The 20,100-nt window shown below is 33.7% G+C and overlaps 1 protein-coding gene across 2 annotated transcripts in view; it reads right to left on the bottom strand.

Annotated features, from left to right (window-relative positions):
- The window catches only part of LOC143232266 (gamma-tubulin complex component 3 homolog), a 90,078-nt gene extending 85,460 nt beyond the window's left edge, over window positions 1-4,618 (bottom strand). For both annotated transcript variants that reach the window (XM_076467455.1, XM_076467456.1), the window contains exon 1: window positions 4,235-4,618. In XM_076467455.1, the coding sequence (XP_076323570.1) occupies window positions 4,235-4,394 (160 nt within the window). In that variant the 5' untranslated portion in view covers window positions 4,395-4,618. The remainder of the gene's footprint in view (window positions 1-4,234) is intronic.
- Window positions 4,619-20,100: the final 15,482 nt, after the last annotated feature.

A 20,100-nucleotide genomic window follows, 5' to 3' on the forward strand; every position in this document is an offset into this window, starting at 1 on the left:
CATGCTTAAATCAAAGCAACTATTTTAAGTTGCTAATTTATGCTGTCAATCCAATATATCCTTATATAATTTAAGTATTAAGAACACAATCTGAATTTAAAAACTGCATTTTTAAACTAAAGTTTAAAAATGTTTTAGCTATTAATCACTATAAAATAAATACTTAAAACTGTCTTAACACATTTACTCTTCAGGATGCACATCCACTTTTAGCATTCATTCACATGGGCTCATGACACACATACAAGTTCTCAACTAGTTAATATTCCTGACTGCCATTTGAAATGCTCTTTGATAGTAGCACACTGTATAACTGTGAGAAGTATAGGTGTTATACATATTTTCATGCCTACGTGAGTGGAATCACCAGACAGGATAATGTTATCATACTGTCCTTGTTCAAGGAAAAACATAAGGTGGTATAAGAAAATTTGTATTCATATGTTACAAATGCCTTTCCTAAATTTTTTTTCTATTTGTATAATCAATATTCTGTGAACTAACTGACACTATACAATTTTTTGTCTGGAGATAATAAAGGAACTTTTACTACTTTGAATCTCAGGTAAATCAACAGAATATAAAGATGTTAAATATTTACCAACAAAATGTGAAATTGATCAAAGTGGTAAAATGCAAAGAAAACCCACAGATTCAAGGACACATGTCCAGAATCATTTTGACTGTTTGGATCAGGACTACAAACTGCACCACAAAAAAAGTGCCGATGTACTCATCATGTGAAGTACATATCACGATAAAAACATTTCAACCAATATTTTCTTTTGTAATAAAAGGAATCTTCCACATATTTTATCTAAAGAAATTTCTAGATGTACATGTGCATCTGAAGCACTTTGTGTAATGCTGAGAAAGCCCATGTGCTTCTTAAGTAAAAAAAAAAAAAAGTACAAATCATGTGTGTGTCTTTGATTTATTGTTATCATCACCATGGTTTAAACTGAAAACACAACAATAGTGGATTGAAATAATTACTAACATCTGCACAGACAATGTCAAGCATTGCAGCAGTTAATGTGTTAATTGGACCCTAGCCTGTCTTTTCCAAACTTTAAAGTTTTGTTCAATTATTTTCAGAATATAGCACAAAGGCATCAAAAGGTGTTTATTCTGCTGCCTTCTTGGATAACTTTGTAAACTACCATAAACTCTCTTTTTTCTGCAAGATAAAATAATTGTCACTATTAATATCATTAATACAAACAAGAAAAAAATCAAGTGTCAGGTATCAACTCCTGTGGCACTTTGTTAGTTACAAGGGCCCAGTTTAACTAGACTATTAATAACCTATTTTCTCCCTGTTAACTACCCTACAATCCAATTAATCACTACTAATTTGGTTTTCTTAGTTTATGTATGACACTTTATCAAAAGCTTTTATAACATCTAAGTACACAAAGTCTGAATCCTTTCCACTATAAAAATAATTCCAAACATCCTCATAAAGTTAAAAGGTTTCACAGAAAAGAATCCCTTCAGTGAATCCATATTGATTTCCTTTCATATCATGTTTTATTAGATAATTATGCAATGCTTCTTTCATCAGACTAGAATTTTTTTTCTACTGCAGAAGACTAACTAGTTTATAATATCTAAAGAAAGAAACTCTTATTATCCCATCTGAAAATAAAAGTAATAATAGTACTTGTCCAGTACTCAGACACTGCTAGACCACTATCTACTGGCCTACCAAATGTGAAAGAGAGGAGCACACATATCTGATCTCATACTCTTTTAAAACCATGAAAGAAAAACAAAAACATTGCCTAGTGCTGATGCCTTATCTAGTTTTGATCTTTCAATGCTTCTTGTAACCATCAAGGGGTTCATCGATACCAATATTTCTCGTAAAATGATCAGGTTCAGGAATAATACTATTACCATCTTCTCTTATAGAAACAGATTAGAGTATTTCATAATCCTCAAGAAAAAACCTTGCCAAAAGCATCCTTTAAGTAATCAGCACAAAAATAAAAAAATAAATAAAGGTTAGTCCTTTAACTTTATCAAATAACCTAAATGTTATTAACCTTTCTAATGAGAAAAGATGTTTATATGGTTCATACTGAATTACTTGGATCAATTTCAAGCACTTTTTGAAGCAGCTTTTGGAAGCTAAATTTACAACAAAAATTAATCAAATTCCACACAAACATTTATAAAATTTGTAGTTATTTGTTCAAAACATATATTCAGATAAAAAAGAAAAGAAATATTTTATATATGATAACACCTTATACACACACACAATTTGCATTCAATTCTACAACATACATTAAAATTAAACCTCAACATATTCTGCAATTATATTTCCAAGTACTTTTGCAAAACAAAAAAAAAAAAAAAAAAAGGCCCATTTTCAAGACCTTGTAATTTCTTTCTCAATTTCAAGAACTTTAAGGATGAGTATGTATGCCATTTTTAATAATTGAAATGTGACTGCTGAATAATAAGCAATCACATTTTCTGGTACTCTCTTTTATAAAAAGAAATTGAACAAAATAAAAAGTGACAAAAAATAGATATAAAGAATATAATAGTGATAATACCCTCAAGTTGTACATGGTGTGATACCAGGGACAAACACAATGAAAAGTTGGCTGACTAACTATTATGTGTCTGCTGCAACTTAGTTCATATTGAAATTAGTATCTAACATAACAGCCAACAAGGGATCTTTCAGTCCATCTAGGCTGTCCTATCCACTAAATTAAACAAAAGAAATTCAAAGTCAACCCTCATCACTGCAATATTCAATAAAATTTCTCTTAAACTCTCTTCAGTTAACTGCATCTGTCATATCTGAAGGTAACTTGTTCCAAATGTCAAACTACCCTGTCAGAAAAATACAGCTCCCTTGTCAAAAATAACTCCTACCTCCTCAAAATTTATAGTTTTCTTCCCTAATCTTAACATTCTCATTTTTAAAAAATGCAACACTATCAATTTACGTAACAACCTTACACAACCAAATAAGATCTCTTCAAACTTTTTTTCTTTTTTTTTTAAAAGAAACCAATTTCAGACATCTTAAACTATCTTCACATGACAACACTTCTATTCCAGGTATCATCCAAGCTGTAGTTACTTCAGGGATTTATGATTTAAATGTGATTAAGTATATACAATGACCCACTAACTGTGGAGAATGTTAACAAATTCGGTGAAAAACATACACTAAGAGTTATTTGTACATGTTTGTAGCAACCAAGTATCGGTATTTCTATGTATGTTGCCATAGCAGTAATATCCTCAACCAATATAAAATAAATATTCTATTTTAAATGTTTTACACAGTATATCAAACTCATAATAATAGCAGAACCACTGCATTTGTTTACACTAACTTATTTTAGTACTCATGTAAAACAAACTGGGGCACTTCATGCAATTTAAGTAACAATGATGCTTTAGAAAACAAAATCCTTTTTCACTTTACATTTTGCTAATCATGAGTCTCATATCCAACTAATAAAATACAAATATTTGCATTTATAATGTAAACATGTCATAATACATCTGCGTTTACTTACTGAAAGTCCTACAAATTATTCACCATGCATTAAGGCAATCCGAGATAAAACCCCTCAACAAACATTAATAGATATAGCTGATAAAACTCAATGCAATAAATATACACTCACACACACATACACATCCAACACTAAAGAAACAGAGACAAATACAACATAGCCTGTTACATGTCACAAAATATCATAGGTCTATACATATTTAGCCATACTTTGAAAATAAACAACTGTATTGTTAGTGTATATGTAAATGCATAACACAAGCTAATCAAAGTTACAAATAAATATTTTAACCTGTACAATCTATGCATCAGTAATATCCACTTTTTTTTTTTTATTGGAACATTATAAATTACAAGAACTTTCCTTCAGTGGTTTCAAAAATAAACTCACAGGGCTCAACTGCAGAACAAATGGTGTTTTTGTTTGGGCATAAAAAAAATGTCCTCTAATTTTACAGTCACCAATAATTGAAATATGTATGGTTATATCTCGCCACTACTTACATATTAACTTAACTTGTTCAAAGTTTTGATCACTTATTTAAGTTATGTAGATTATAATCTTATGCATTAATAAAATGGCACCATTAATTTTGAAAGCGAAATAACACTTTACTGATATTATAGTTTGACCACTTTGCAAATAATTGAAATATATACATTTACTATTAACATATATACCTGAGGATAAGCCAATTATTTGATTACAAAGTTTATATACAAGAGCTGCCGATGTTGTTCCTGACGCTATGCCATCTAATACGGCATTATTAGAAGTTCCACTAATATTCTGATTTGATTTACTGTTTTCGCGGAGAGCATTTTGATGAGATACTGGCATTTTAAATTTTCCTAGCCTTACGCAAGAACTCTTACTTTGATTTAAATTTTTGGCCTTGCTCAAAATTCCAATATGAATAAAACAAAAACACTTCAAAACCGTTTTTTGAATACAATAACAAGATAACTTTGCTGTACATGTATCGCCTTATGATCCAAAATTAATTTATTATCGAAAACGCGAAAATTCCTCCATTTTTACCGGCCCGCCACCACCAAAAAGCGGCATCTAACGTATATTTACAATAACTATTTCTTACAATGTTATTTTTAAAATTCAAAAAAGATAAATCAGATAATTGTGCTGCGAAATTCTGCCTGAATCTCGAATCTCTGTCGGTATTTGGGTAAGAAAAGTTCACACTCTGGAGGGTCAGGTTCTCTTTTACCTCTTCCTCCTCCCCGTACTTATGTTCTTGCCGGATTGGTATTTGTAATTGTAAAACTGAATATTATTTTGATTCTTTTCAGGGCAATATCCATGTATTGTGGCTCATAAATGGGCCCGGCATGGCCGAGCGCGTAAGGCGTGCGACTCGTAATCCGAGGGTCGCGGGTTCGCGCCCGCGTCGCGCTAAACATGCTCGCCCTGGCGGTCAATCCCACTATTCGTTGGTAAAGAGTAGCCCAAGAGTTGGCGGTGGGTGGTGATGACTAGCTGCCTTCCCTCTAGTCTTACACTGCCAAATTAGGGACGGCTAGCACAGATAGCCCTCGAGTAGCTTTGTGCGAAATTCCAAAACAAACAAACAAACAAAGGCTCATAAATAGTGATTATTTTATTCTATCAACAGAATGTCAAGTTTGTTGGTGGCATTTTATATTGTTTAATATATGTATATATATTATTATTTTGTTATTATCATTATTTTTATATATTTTTATTTATTTTTTATATTTAAAATATAAATTAACTGGGGAGAGATATTTAGGACTAGCTTCATCGTGTATGAGGTACCTGTCTAGTTCGCATAGTAATTCGTTGTTCATCCAATTCTTATTAAAGTACATTATTGTAATATGTAGGAGTCCATCTGGTATGGTTGGTATGTTCGAATATTTGTGAATGAACTGAGATGATATAGTTCTTGGAACTCTGTATGCAGTTGTGAGAAGTGTGTTTTGGATTGTTTGTAGTTTGGTTTGAATTATTTTATTGCTTACAGTTATCCATGCTGGAGCTGCATAATCTATTACAGGTCTAATATATGTTTTATAGATTTTTAGTATGTTATCTGTAGATGCTCCACTGTTTTTACCAGTTAGACTCCCAGCATAGTTAGTTCTTCGCCAGACTTTATTTTTAATTTCGTTAACATGATTGATCCAAGTTAGTTTTGAATCATAGGTCAGACCTAAAAGTTTTGCCGATGGGACAGTCTGAAGTAGTGTGCCATTCATATATAATTCTGTCTGTTGTTTTTTGTGTTTTGTCAATTTCGTAAAGACTACGAGTTGTGTTTTTGCTGTGTTTATTTTATTCTATATTTTTGACAGTATTCACTTATTCTATTTAGTTGCGGTTGTATGTTAGTGGCTGCTATCGTGGGTGTTGCGGCACTTTTCCAGACTGCCACATCATCTGCGAACTGTGAAGAGAATCCATGATTCGGATCCTTCAGTGGCATATTGTTTACATACATGATGAAGAGTATAGGGCTAACCACCCGTCCCTGAGGGACACCAGCTTCAAGAGTAAAGTACTCAGAAAATGTACCCTCAATATTTACCCTACACTTTCTATTTTCCAAAAAGTTAGATAACCAGCGAATAATTCCTCGCGGTAGTTCCATTTTATTCATTCGGAACCTTAGACCATCGTGCCATACAGTTTCGAATACTTTCTCGATATCAAGGAAGCAAGCGACAATACATTCTTTATTATTAAAGCTATTATGGTTTCGGTTAATCTGATTAGGTGGTCTGTCGTTTGTTTAAATTTCCTCTGCCTGAATACAAAGAGCTATTTGTTATTTTGAATTTCGCGCAAAGCTACTCGAGGACTATCTGCGCTGAATACAAAGAGAGATACCTGAAAGTGAAGGAGTTTTGTTTTGTTTGTTACTGATCCCAATTCTGCACAATGAAACCTCTGTGATCTGCTAATCATGACTCTCAAAATTCGATTTATAGCTTCATAAACTCTCAAATTTCATGTGAAACCACAGGGGATCATTTGAAAAATTACTCTTTACATAAAATATCGCAACAAAAAACATCACTAACGAGCCAGAAAGCTTAACTTCACCTAAACACAAAACATATACACTAAAAGTATTGTATCGCTGGAAAAATAAAATTAATTATATGCTAGCTGGGGGCGTTATAATGAGACAGTCCATCCCACTATTCGTTGGTAAAAAAGTAGCCGAAGAGTTGGTGGTGAGTGTGATGACCAGCTGCTTTCCCTCTAGTCTTACACTACTAAATTAGGGACGACTTGCACAGATTACCCTCGAGTAGCTTTACGCGAAATTCAAAAACAAACAAACAATGGTGACAACATATTTATGCTTTGTTTATGGCAGAAATAAGTACGATGCAGGCCAATACGCAGATGTTTGAAAGGAGGTTAAGTGATCCACCACTGCACATGTGTATGTGCGTGTAATGTATAGGCATCATAACTGTTGTTGTATTTTCGGGCACAATAAATTTCTTTACAAGTATAAAATAGGCAAGTCACAAATAATATATTCAATAAGAGATAACTATTAGATAACCTGAACAAGCTCTTTTAAATCTGAAATCATAAGTCGGAATAATTGACAATATATGAACAAAAGTTTTATTTCGATAAATAATCGAAAAACACAATTTTCGTACCTGTGTTGTGTTTAGATACTGCAGCAGATTTTCTGTTGTACAATTGTTTTAGTGTCTATGTTTATTTCAGTGTAGTTTTCGTTTTTGCCTGTGACATATGTTAGCTGTGTATTGCTTAAGTCTCGTTTGTTCTCAAAATTTGTAGACGGTTCTTGAAAGTAAGAATTAACAATATTTGTTTTTCGAAAACGCGCTAGAACATTGTTGAAATTGTTACAAACTCTCATGATTCCTCTAAACACGGATAGCCACAAGATATAAGGAAATTATTATTGGACAGCCATAGTTAGTGTGCTATAGCCCTCGGAAGCTATATTCGTGATTAACGACCATTAATCGGAAAACTACCAAATCTTGCTTGTTTTTGAATTTCGCGCGAAGCTACTCGAGAGCTATCTGCACTAGCCGTCCCTAATTTAACAGTGTAAGACTAGAGGGAAGGCAGCTAGTCATCACCACCCACCGTCAACTCTTGGGCTACTCTTTTACCAACGAATAGTGGGATTGACCGTCACATTATAACACCCCCACGGCTAAAAAGGCGAGCATGTTTGTTGCGATGGGGATGCGAACCCGCGACCCTCAGATTACGAGTCGCACGCCTTAACCCACCTGGCCATGCCGGGCCCCACCAAATTGGACCAAGAATGTTTACAGATTTCGAACATTATATACCGTTCACCTTCAGTGAAACAATTTTGGACGTTTGTGCTTCTACGAGGACATTAACTACTACCATCAATAAAAATCAGCTTATAAGCGGCGTCAGGCCAACCGAACCAGCTAGCTTAAGCGAGGTGCAACAGTATAAACTCAAAATTGATTTGTTCAGCGAGGACTTGAATCGTCAATAAAATATTCGGTACTCACGTATTCTAGGGGGCCATTAATTCCTTAATTGTGTTTATGAGATTTAATATAAATTTAATGTGGTTAACATTTAGACTCATGTTTAGCCGAATATATGTGGATTTCTGGGTATATGAGATAGTAATACGTAACGTAATAAATCGGAGACTCATCCGAAATAAAATAATAACACGTGGCATTTGGGAATCCAAAATAATTTAGATATTACATTATAATATTTTAAATAACTACACCAAAGTCTGATACAATTGTTTTTTATATACAAACCCTTGTTCCTTACTTAAGGTTGTAACATATTTTTAAACAAATAATAATATCGCCATGTGCTTTGCTTGGTCCCCCGCTAGTAGAGCGGTAAGTCTATGGATTTATAACGCTCAAATCAGGGGTTCGGTTTCCCTCGATGGGCTCAGTAGATAGTCTGATGTGGCTTTGCTAAAAAGAGCATACACACTGCTTTGCTGGTTAAAGTAGTAACGTATTTATTACGTAAGGAATTTAAATATTCAGTTAGTTTTTTTCTTCTTTCTTATAAGTACTTCATTGATGTTAATTTTGAAAATTTTAAAGTATATTGAGATATTATGATTTGGGTCTTCAATTCTGTTTAACATTTTTTTAAGTAGGATTACTTTTAAGTTTTCTGTTTATACAAAACTTTATTGGGCGATTTAATAATCACTTGTTTAGCGTGTTTCCAAACAATTTTAGGAAATTACCTTCAGATTATATCTCATTAATATTTGCAGATCATCTTTCGGTACGACGTCGTGGTTACCTGGTCCCCATATGGGTTCGTTTTCGTCTCGGTTGACTCAGCAGATAGCCCGATGTGGCTTTGCCATAAGGAAACACATAAACACACGCACTCGTTTTCTTCTCGGTGATCAGAGTTATGACATTCTAATGTATATCTTTACACTAAAAACAAACAACCAAACAAGATTACAGACAAATGTATTGTCAATGGAATAATGAATATAAGGATATTAGTTACACTCGCATTGAAATGATAAACTTTATTTGTTATGTAGTCTGATACATTACCATAGTACATTATACTGCCACTGGGCTTTATTTGTTATGTAGTCTGATACATTACCATAGTACATTATACTGCCACTGGGCTTTATTTGTTAGTAGTCTGAGGGCTTATACTGCCATATGTAGTCTAATACATTAATAGATTATCGACTATCCTCACCTGATCTGGATAGAGCAAAGATATAGAGCAAAGATATTATGTAACTTTATGATTAACAATAAACAAACCATACTATTACTAGCTCTTTTATAAGAATAGCTAATAAATGGTTATTTAATTTTATAAACATTAGGTAGTAACTGTTGTATAGAAGTGCCTCTTACTGCAGTAATTCTATGCTTATGTCAACAAAACTCATTGTAAGGCAAAACCTATTTCTTTCTGCATTAGCAATTGTTGTTTTAGGTTTAATTGATGATAAATAAAAAAACAGTCTACATCGATACCCAAACTTAATGACACATGTATTAATGTTTGAATGAATAAAATAAAATGTATTAATATATAACGCTCAAAGCTTTACAGTGGGCTTTCACATGCATTTTTTTCTTCAAACGTTAAGTGCAGATAGTCTGTCTTAAATTAGACATTCATTAGAAATCGATTGCAGTTAGAGGTCAACAACGCTTAGTCCCATATTTGAGTCTCCTACTGGTACAGACGTAAGTCTACGGATTTACAACGCTAAAACCAGGGGTTCGATTCCTCTCGGTAGATTCTGCAGATAGCCTCATGTGGCTTTGCTGTAAGAAAAAAAAACACACACACACACATATTTGACTCCCTGATGGTCAGGAATAGTATAGATGTATCTGCTATTGTATGTGACCAGTATAGTTGATTTATCGTGTTTTTTTCATTTCAACACATTTCCAAGAGATGACAAGTGGCTGCTTAGTCAGTTTCGGCTATTCCATTCCCTATTATCTCTTTATTCCAAACTACATAAAGTCCCTTTTTTATAGCTAATTCTGACCTTTAAAATACCTTCTTTCAGTCTTAATTTAAACTCTTTCAATGTCGCAGCGTCGATAACTCGTTAAAAACCAAAAATTAACTTGTAAGCCATATACAACATCAGAAACGTAACCCTGCCTTAAATGGAAAAGTGTCAATCTTCCCACATCTTAAACTATGTATTTTAGAATATATATTTACTGTCTACAGAGCTATTTATTTATTATTGTTCAAACTTCATCTAGAATTGTGGATTCCAAACATTTAACAATGTTACAAAAATGTCAACTATATCCCCACCACCACCACTCTTCTCTCTTGAAATATATATATATATTGTTCTGCTGCGGATCCGGAGAGGCTCCAGTGTATCTGTCAAACTACTTCATTAGCCACAATTAGTAAAGAAACATGAAACTGGATGCCAGACTATCTAAGTTTACAAGTTGAACTGATATAGGATTCCAATATAATAACCAAGAACTCAATCTTTCCTTAAATAAGTTGTCTAAAAGTAAAAACAATATCCGAAATAAGATCTAGACAGTATCTTAGAGATTTAGATGATGAAATAATTTGACTAGTACCCAATATTTCTGTATATACAATCTAAAATAATATTTGCCTTATTACTAGCTAACGTTCACTCTCTAGAAGGATTTACAGATTTTTGTAGCAGTTTTGTTAAGATTGTTTTTCATCAACTCTGTATGGAAATTCCCTGTCATGGACATAAGAATAATTGGTATTCTAATAACCAACATGCATGTGTAATTTCTAAGCATCTGCAAGATGTTAACTTAGTTCACCAAACAGCTCAAATGATTGTAAAAACTACAGCATTTTTCACTGCAAATTGAAATGTCAATAAAATATTATTCATAAGCTAAACCAGTTTAATGATTATTTTATTATCAGTGTCGCAAATGAAAATTAAAGTGACAAAAAGCCTAGCAAAAAACACTCAAGTACCTATTTATAACATTATTCCACTGTACTTTCTTCACATTTAATAATAACCCAATTAAGTACAAACCCGTTTCATTAGCTTATTGCTGCATCAACAGATGTAATCTTTCCAAAGCAGCCTCTAAAGTAATTCCTTGACACAAGTGCTCTGAAGACTCGAGTACTTCAAGTTCACTCTATGCAACATTTAATGTTCCTGTGATATTTCTTAAACTATAAACTTCGGTAATTTCCCGACCGCTAAAATAGAACTACCTGTTCAATAATTCTTGAATATTGTTTTATTTCCCTCTTAAAAAACAGTGCGATACTGGCTAATATACGATATTCTGAAACCTCGTTATTTTTAATTAACAAATTAGAAATGAAATTTTCTAATAGTATTTAAATCAACTATTTCGTTTCCTTCATCATTTTAACCATTTTGTAACCCAACTGCTTCAGTTTTCTTCAATATTTCAATCTTCAATTTCATCATATCTGGTTTAATCTTGACTCCATATAAATATGCAGGATCTTTAAGAGGAAAATCTCTTTATGAGGGCTGTCCTACAGGCCCGGAATGGCCAAGGGCGTTAAGGCGTGCGACTCGTAATCTGAGGGTCGCGGGTTCGCATCCCCGTCGCGCCAAACATGCTCGCCCTTTCAGCCGTGGAGGCGTTATAATGTGACGGTCAATCCCACTATTCGTTGGTAAAAGAGTAGCCCAAGAGTTGCCGGTGGGTGGTGATGACTAGCTGCCTTCCATCGAGTCTTACACTGCTAAATTAGGGACGGCTAGCACAGATAGCCCTCGAGTAGCTTTGTGCAAAATTCAAAACAAACAAAACTGTCCTACATTTTCTTCAGTAAAAATTGATGAGAATATAAATGTAGATTCTCAGTCATCTCATAATAATCAATCAAAACTTTCCCAACACCCACCAAACATTCTTCAACATGCGTAAAAAGTATTTGCTATTTGTGTTAGGAAGTTAACATCACGTTTTTCTCAGATTGGCATAGGTAGAAATAAAATTATACATATGTTACTTCTTTTTCATTATGATATTCGTCTTCTAAAGTGTGTGGTCAGGTCTTTTGAGAAGTTTAACAGAGCTAGAGTTTGGACTATAGTTACAAAAAATATAACAATTGACTCAGTGTGGTCATTCGGTGGTACAGAAGTAAGTTTACGGACACGCAACGCTAAAATCCGAGGATTAAATCCTTGCGGTGGACACAGCAGATCGTCCAATGTGGCTTTGCTGTTAAATAACATTTTTGTTTGTTTATTTAAAATTAAGCACAAAGCTGTACAATGGACTATCTGTGCTCTGCCCACCACGAGTATCGAAACCCTGTTTTTAGCGTCGTGAGTCTGCAGACATACCACTGTGTTACTGGAGGGAGCTTAAATAACCACTGAATTAAGTTATTCAATTTAGTTGCATCCAAAAATGATTTTATCTAAAGTTGTCTAAATCCCTAGTTTACGTCTTTGTGTATATAGCCAGTCATAAGCCAAGAGGAGCTTTATATATCAAGGGTTATCTCTTTGATGATGTTTAATTGTGCATATAATGTTATTATTTCTTCTTACAGTCAGGTTTCACTTACTCAGACTCTGCTTGTATTTTCTTTAAATCTGTTATCACATTGGTTTTCATACTTACCTAACAATTTCAGTTTTACTTAAGAATACTATAAACTAATTTATTAGGTACATTTTGGTCCAGTTGTCAAATATTTTTATTGTGAAGTTGAATCGGATTCTTTGTTTTCTGTTTGAATACCATTGAAGACGGTGAACGAAGCAGAAAGAACTGAAGCTAGTATCATTTCAGCTGCACTGCATTCAACAGAAAATACATAGCTTTTATCAATGTACCTGAGGTTACTTATTGAGGATTGTGCAGACAGTAGAACTCAGAATGGCAATATAAAATTAGAGATTTTTGGTAGAATATATTAATAAGTTTGCATAAATAGGTGGCAAAATGAGAATAAGCATATATCATCACATTGACACGAGTATTGCACAACTAATAAAACAATTGATATGACAAGCTCCCTTGAAGCACAAATAATGTAACTGTTAAAATATAGTGAATTTCTAAAAAGAGAATATATGATTGTCAGCGAGTGTTTTCGTTATCTTCAGTAGAGATAATAAAAAAGAATGAAACGCTAAGGGTTTTTTTAATTGAACCCAGTAATACACAGTAACGCTTCTCCTTTGCTTTGGACAAACAAGTATTTGAATGTACTATAAGATGTCCATTGGTTTACAATACTAGACCTGGTATTCAAGTAATAACAAATTTTCCTGAATGATGGGTTCGTACCTAAAAATGTTTTTAACTTTAAGAGTGAGTACCTGTATGAATTTTGTAGCATACCACTTTCACTTCTCGACTGGCTAACGGAAAATAATCTGAGAGGACTGCATTGACATTCTTAAATTCAGCTACATACTTCAGAATGTTGCTCAGAATCTAAGAAAATATTTTAACAAATAGTGATGACAGTGATAAAAACAATGGTAAAGACATGTATTTATACAAGTTCTGCAGACAGGGAAGCAACAGGACTATGCCAGTCTAGATTTTAAAGGCTCTGATTTTTAGTTTAGAATAAGAAATACATTTAAAAACTGCCCTATTATGCCACTCTAGTTGTCTTCTAGAGAAAATATAGGAATTAGTAAATAATCACAATTGATGCTTGGCTCTTTTGTCCTTCCCCTACCTTCTCAGATGCTACACCTATGTGGCAGCAACAGTGAAAATGGACCATGAATTGTGACTGGATTCCACATCAGGAACTTCAGAAGAAGAGATTAGAGGATCTGAGAAGGTAAATTGTGACTTTCAAATATTTGTAAACACAGCAAACATGCACAAAATAGGTGTTGGAACAGGTAAAGGTACATGTTGATGTGATGTACATTGCTGAGAATCACTTAAATGTGGTGTAAAATTAGTGATACATCTAGTTGTTTTAGGGGTCTAAAAAGAATATACTTTAGATTTTGCATACTATAAAGATTTGTGGATGCAGTGGTCTTTAATGCACTTCTATCAATATGTGAAACTAGTTTTATGCTTACATTCATGACGAGAGTTTTATCATAAGTCAACAGTGTGGCTGTGCTGCCAAAACGAAGAGTTAGCCACATCAAGATAAATTCCACCAGACTGATTATTTTCTGATGCAACTGGTGTTTGAACACGAACTACGGCTCCTTGTGAATGTTGTGTGTGATGCAACTGTCAATGCACTTGTGTCGCAGTGTCCAGAATATGTGGAGCAGTTGAAAGCCATTAGTTTATGTACATACATTTTCACATCAGCAGTTGGCTAACGTTATTACACATAATAAAATGTGATATGACAAAACAACAGTAATAAATGTTCAAGCATGGAGACTGAGCATGGCTTTAACGAATGTTGGCAGACGATATGAAACTCAGTTTTGGTTGAACTGATCTTTATATCATTTTTAGATGGCTCAGAATGCCAAACTATGAGTAGAAATATTGATATGATGTGCTAAAATAGGTTTAGTACATTGGCAAACTAAAGTCTTACGTGAACGATGAGTTTCTCATATACAGGAATCAAATGTAAAGAAGACTAATGAGCAAGTTAACATTACAAACACATTGCTTTATAACCATGATCTGGTTAGTAAAGGGAAAAGTGCTACAAACACTTAACTTACTGTTTATGAAAAGTCACATGATCATAAGTTGAATGTAGAATAGTCCTTATGTTTAGGAGATAAGTAGTAGTGGGAACACTGACTTTTAAGTTGAAATAGTTGGGATTGAAATATATAAGTTATTCGAATAGCTTTATAATCATAAGTTGCATACAGATTGGAAGACTGAAAACCAGAAAGAAACAATAACTTTAATATTCAAAACTAAAGAGTCTAATTGATATGATGATTTTGTGGTGCAGGTTTATACAGTTAGGACAACTAATTATTGGATGTAAACCTAGGTTATTGTGATTAATATGACAGTTGATAAGCGCTGGACATTCTGATATACCAAGAGATAAAGGAGCTTTGTGATCATTTCTTTTTAAGCACTAAGATGGAGTTTTACGCAGAATTGTTTCAGATGTTTATACGGTGCACTTCCTTAAAAGTTTTGTGTCTAGGTATTGTGACTTTAAACTGCATTAATAAACAATATCACATTTTGGGTTTAGTAGGTTTGTACTAGTCTTCAAGATGTACAATGAGGGAACTGTGCTCTTGAACAGCACATTAAATAACTGAATTGTCATAAATTATGATGAAAATGGCTAAGTGAATTTCACTGCGATGCTGATTGCAGTAAGTCGTACAATCCATTGTAGTAAATGTTAGTAGTCAACTTTAACATTCAATGCGTTTCTGCTGCCAACCTTTGTCTATCCTGCATTAATCTGTCTGTATGTTGATGTGCACTGCAGATAGAAGCACAGATTGTAATGCAAACGTTGTGTAAATTGCATTTGAGGAATCTATCTTCACTGAAGTTTATCTGTGATTGTTCTTTTTAGGGTTCTGACAGGTTAGGAGTTTTGGCTCAAATGTGGCAGTTTTGGTACTGGAACGCTCCGAAACAGAGTTTATAGTCAGCCATAATCTTGTACAACCAGAGGTTAGTAAACCCACTTTACCTTACAAGAGATTATATTAAATGACTCCAGAAGAACCGTAGTCTTTTGAGCAAAAGAGGACAGGAGAGTATGTCAACTATGCTATTTCGTGGGCCCATCAGTGTACTTTTTATTGGCCTATGAAATATTATAGATTTAAATATATTCGTTCAGTGCATGATACTGATGTATATATGTGTATAATAATACATAAGAATTATATGGTATACATAGATTTGTTTAAAGGTGTTGCATTACCCACATGAAAGTGAATATAAATGAGTAGTGAAGAGCTATGATCGAAACACAGATTTTTTTAAGCATTCACTAATATAATTATCAACATTAGAAGGGAAGCACAAAGTATTTTCTGTTTTCTTAATAGTAGCAAAAATGTATTTGACTCATTTCTAAACTAAAATATTTATAGAATACGACTAATCCCTGAAAGAAATGGAACTTGCTGTTTGATTTTTATCACACTGAGGGAGAAATGTTGTGCTCTTGTGTTTTCATTGTCTTGGTGTGTTCAACTAAATGCAACTCAAATATCTGAATATTTAACGACTTTGCCCGAACAAAGTGAAATCAAAATTACTAACTTGATTCAAAAATAAATAATACTTAATTTATTTAGTGTTTTTCAACGGTTTTAATTGAGAATAAGTTTGAGTTGTAGAATTAAACTATTAAAAGCAGAGAAAACATTATTGGATTTTCGAACAAAGAAAGATGTTCTTAACTGCTGACGTTCTTGCTTTGTTTATTTTTTAATCAGTCAGTTAGCATGTCTTCTCAGTTGTTTAGTTGTCAAAGCATGTACGACATAATCTCACTCTTACATAGTATATGTAATCTTTATTACATTATATTAAAACGACTTTGAAGCCTCAAAACGTCTATTCATATTCCATCTGATGACTGTAGATCTTGACAATAGTCATGCAAACCTTGTTATTTTGCAAAAGGCTCCTTAGTAAAGGCTTTCATGTAAAAAAATACACTAATACCCCAACACACTTTCTATAATCCGTTTAGTTTAAGAGAACGATTGTTTCCCAACATATATTTTAACAATCGGGTTGTTTACATATCAGTAGGTGCTGTAACTAGTTAATTGACCATTATCCAGTTGTTTAACATGTGTTATAGTTGAACAAATATGTTGTGGAAGCATTATACGTACATGTAATCCTTCTTGATTATTTTGTGTACTTTTGGGTGTCTTTTGACACTGACCTCTGTGCTCTTGGATTCTTACCTGTTACAAGATGTACACGTTTCTTATAGTGAATGTAGTATGACTTGTTGCAGGTCTCTTTATAGATGGACTTGGATTCCAAAATTGATCCATATTCCTTTCAATGCTACAAAGCACAGTAGATATTCTCATATAGAAAACTCTAAATCCCAAATCTGTTCACATCATTATGATATGAGTATATGAATAGTTGTATCAGGAAGAGTTGTTACACACCTTTCTTAAAATAGATCAGTTTTAATTGGCATCACTCTATCTATACAATGCAAAATAATATAAAGATGTAATTCTGATACGTCCTATACCATCATTTTGTATTGACAATAGTTTTCACGTGCATTCCCAAAAGCATTTTAATACAATATACTCATTATTCTGCATACCTTATGTTTAAAACAATTCTAAATTTGTCTAAAGTTCTAATTTTAAACATGGCAAGTCTGTCAATTTCATGTGCTGAATTTAGTCTTAGGTGTTTGTATTTCAAATCCTAATCACTAAAACTATATGGTGTTTAATAAAATATACAGTTTTATTGTGTCCTGAGGATGTTACATGGAGTAACAGTATTTTTAGATTTTTATGATCTAATTTTCTAATTATTCAGCAATGGGTAGAGGGGATGAATTGTTACCGATCTTCACAAGTAAAGGTTGTTCCGGTTTCATCTTTTATTAACTTCACTTTATATATAAGTTAAGTACCACATAGTCTGTCTGTTAACTCTCCCACTGGGAGAGTAGTATGTCTTCGGATTTATAATGCTAAAATCAGTAGTTCGATTCCCCTTGGTGGACACAGCAGATAGCCTGATATGACTTTGCTATAAGAAAACACACACTCACTGTACGTTAATTTATTTTAGTGGCATAAAGCAATGCAACACTCCCATCCAACAATCAGTCACTCTCTTGTAGTCTCGGCATGGCCAGGTGATTAAGGCACTCGACTCGTAATTCGCGGGTTCGAATTCCCGTCACATGAAACATGCTAGCTGGGGACGTTATAATGTGACGGTAAGTCACACTACTCGTTGGTAAAAGAGTAGCCCAAGAGTTGGCGGTGGGTGGTGATGACTAGTTGCCTTCCCTCTAGTCTTACACTGCTAAATTATGGACGGTGCAGACAGCCCTCGTGTAGCTTTGCGCTAAATTCAAAACAAACCAAACTTCATCATGAACAAACGTTGGTGAAACAGATAGAAACAGCTTAGCATAGTAATTCTTGAGAAATTATTGAAGTGTTAATCTGCCAAAGTAGGAAGACAAAAAGTATGACAATTTGAAAGACTTCCGTCCTTCGCCTTCAGATCAACTTGGAAGTGCTTGTTTGTTACTTGGTAGGTATTCAGGTTATTAACCTCTTCGATTAGTTTGGTTTCGGTTTTTCCGAATTCCGCTCAAAGCTACACGAGGGTTATTTGCACTAGCCGTCCCTAATTTAGCAGAAATAGACTAAAGGGAAGGCAGATAGTCATCATCATCCACTGCCAACTCTTGGGCTACTCTTTTACCAACGAATAGTGGGATTGATCGTCACATTATAACGTCCCCACGGCTGAAAGGACGAGCATATTAAAATTAACTGGTCACAGTCATATAGAAAAATATAAATGAAAAGGGAAAAGTCAAGGTGGAATGTGGAACACCTTAAAAATAAAGACAGATAAGTGTAGTTTAGAAACTTTATTCGTTGGGTAACTTTTTTTACTGTTGATTCTGAATCTTTCCTGATGATTTTTTTTAGTTTCTCATTTTATATTTTTCTCTAGAACACTTTAGCCACGTGCTTATGTGGGTTAAGGACTAATTGTCGGAAGGTCGCTGACACATATAAACCTTACATGAAGAAATATGTTATACATTTATCAAACTAAATAAATCTTTTTCAGGTATTTCTGAAACAATAGTTTTGCTTAAAACTATATTAATGTAAAAAGATAATTGTTTTTTGGAATTTCGCACAAAGCAACTCGAGGGCTATCTGTGCTAGCCGTCCCTAATTTAGCAGTGTAAGACTAGAGGGAAGGCAGCTAGTCATCACCACTCATCGCCAACTCTTGGGCTACTCTTTTACCAACGAATAGTGGGATTGATCGTCACTTTATAACGCCCCCACGGCTGGGAGGGCGAGCATGTTTTGGCGCGACTCGGGCGCGAAACCGCGACCCTCAGATTACGAAGCGCACGCCTTAACGCGCTAGGCCATGCCAGGCCTATAAAAAGATAAATAACTGAAGTAGTTTGTTAATTGGTTTGGTTTTCTTATAATAATGCCATATTGGGCCATCCACTGTACTCACTGAAGGGAATCAATCGCTGATTTTAGTGTTGTAAATCCAAAGAGTTACCGTTGTCCCATCAGGAGACACTTATTAATCGCAGCCAGGATAATTGTTTTGATGTTTTGTGCATTTTGAAATTAGAAAGGTTATGAATGGTTCGACCACAGTTTATATTAATAAACTCTTTTTTCTTTTTCTTTTTACTAAATAAGTGTTTGTTTGTTACATAAGTTAATTTATTAAATTGCAAAACAATACAAATAAAATGTTTTTATTGTCCGAAATTAATAAAAAAAAAATAGCGCTTAAGTAAAGGTGAACTTTGAGAAACACAAAATAATTTAATTCCTTTATTTCAAAGAGACAAAAAGAAGCCGAGTTAGTTAGACAAGTAGATTTAGACTTTTATCCATTTAGACTACTATATCGGGGTGATTAACCCTAAATCATTGACTTTTTTGCATTCCATTTACTATCAGTAGATTTCACATACTGATAAAACTGAGTAATTATATGTTTATCCCTGTACCTAGGGCTAATTAGAGGTCGCGAAGGCTATTTTGCCCAGCCCTCAAGCTCATAGGGCTACTCAATTTAAACTCTTATTTGTTTGTTTTGCACTTTTTTAAGTTTCTCGACTTGCTTTTATGTGCCTCCTCATCAGACCGAAATGTGGCACACGCACTCTCAACTTAAAGCTGCACATTATATATACAAATTAAATATTCAAATTATTTTTCAATTTTCTATGGTGCTAATGATTTATGTTCTTGTTATTTTCATATGTCTTTTTTTTTTCATTATCTCCAGAAGTGCCAAAAGATAGAAGTGGAAGGGCCTCTTTGAACCCCTGAATG

This window comes from Tachypleus tridentatus, chromosome 11 (genome assembly GCF_004210375.1).
Source record: "Tachypleus tridentatus isolate NWPU-2018 chromosome 11, ASM421037v1, whole genome shotgun sequence".
Taxonomy (NCBI): domain Eukaryota; kingdom Metazoa; phylum Arthropoda; class Merostomata; order Xiphosura; family Limulidae; genus Tachypleus; species Tachypleus tridentatus.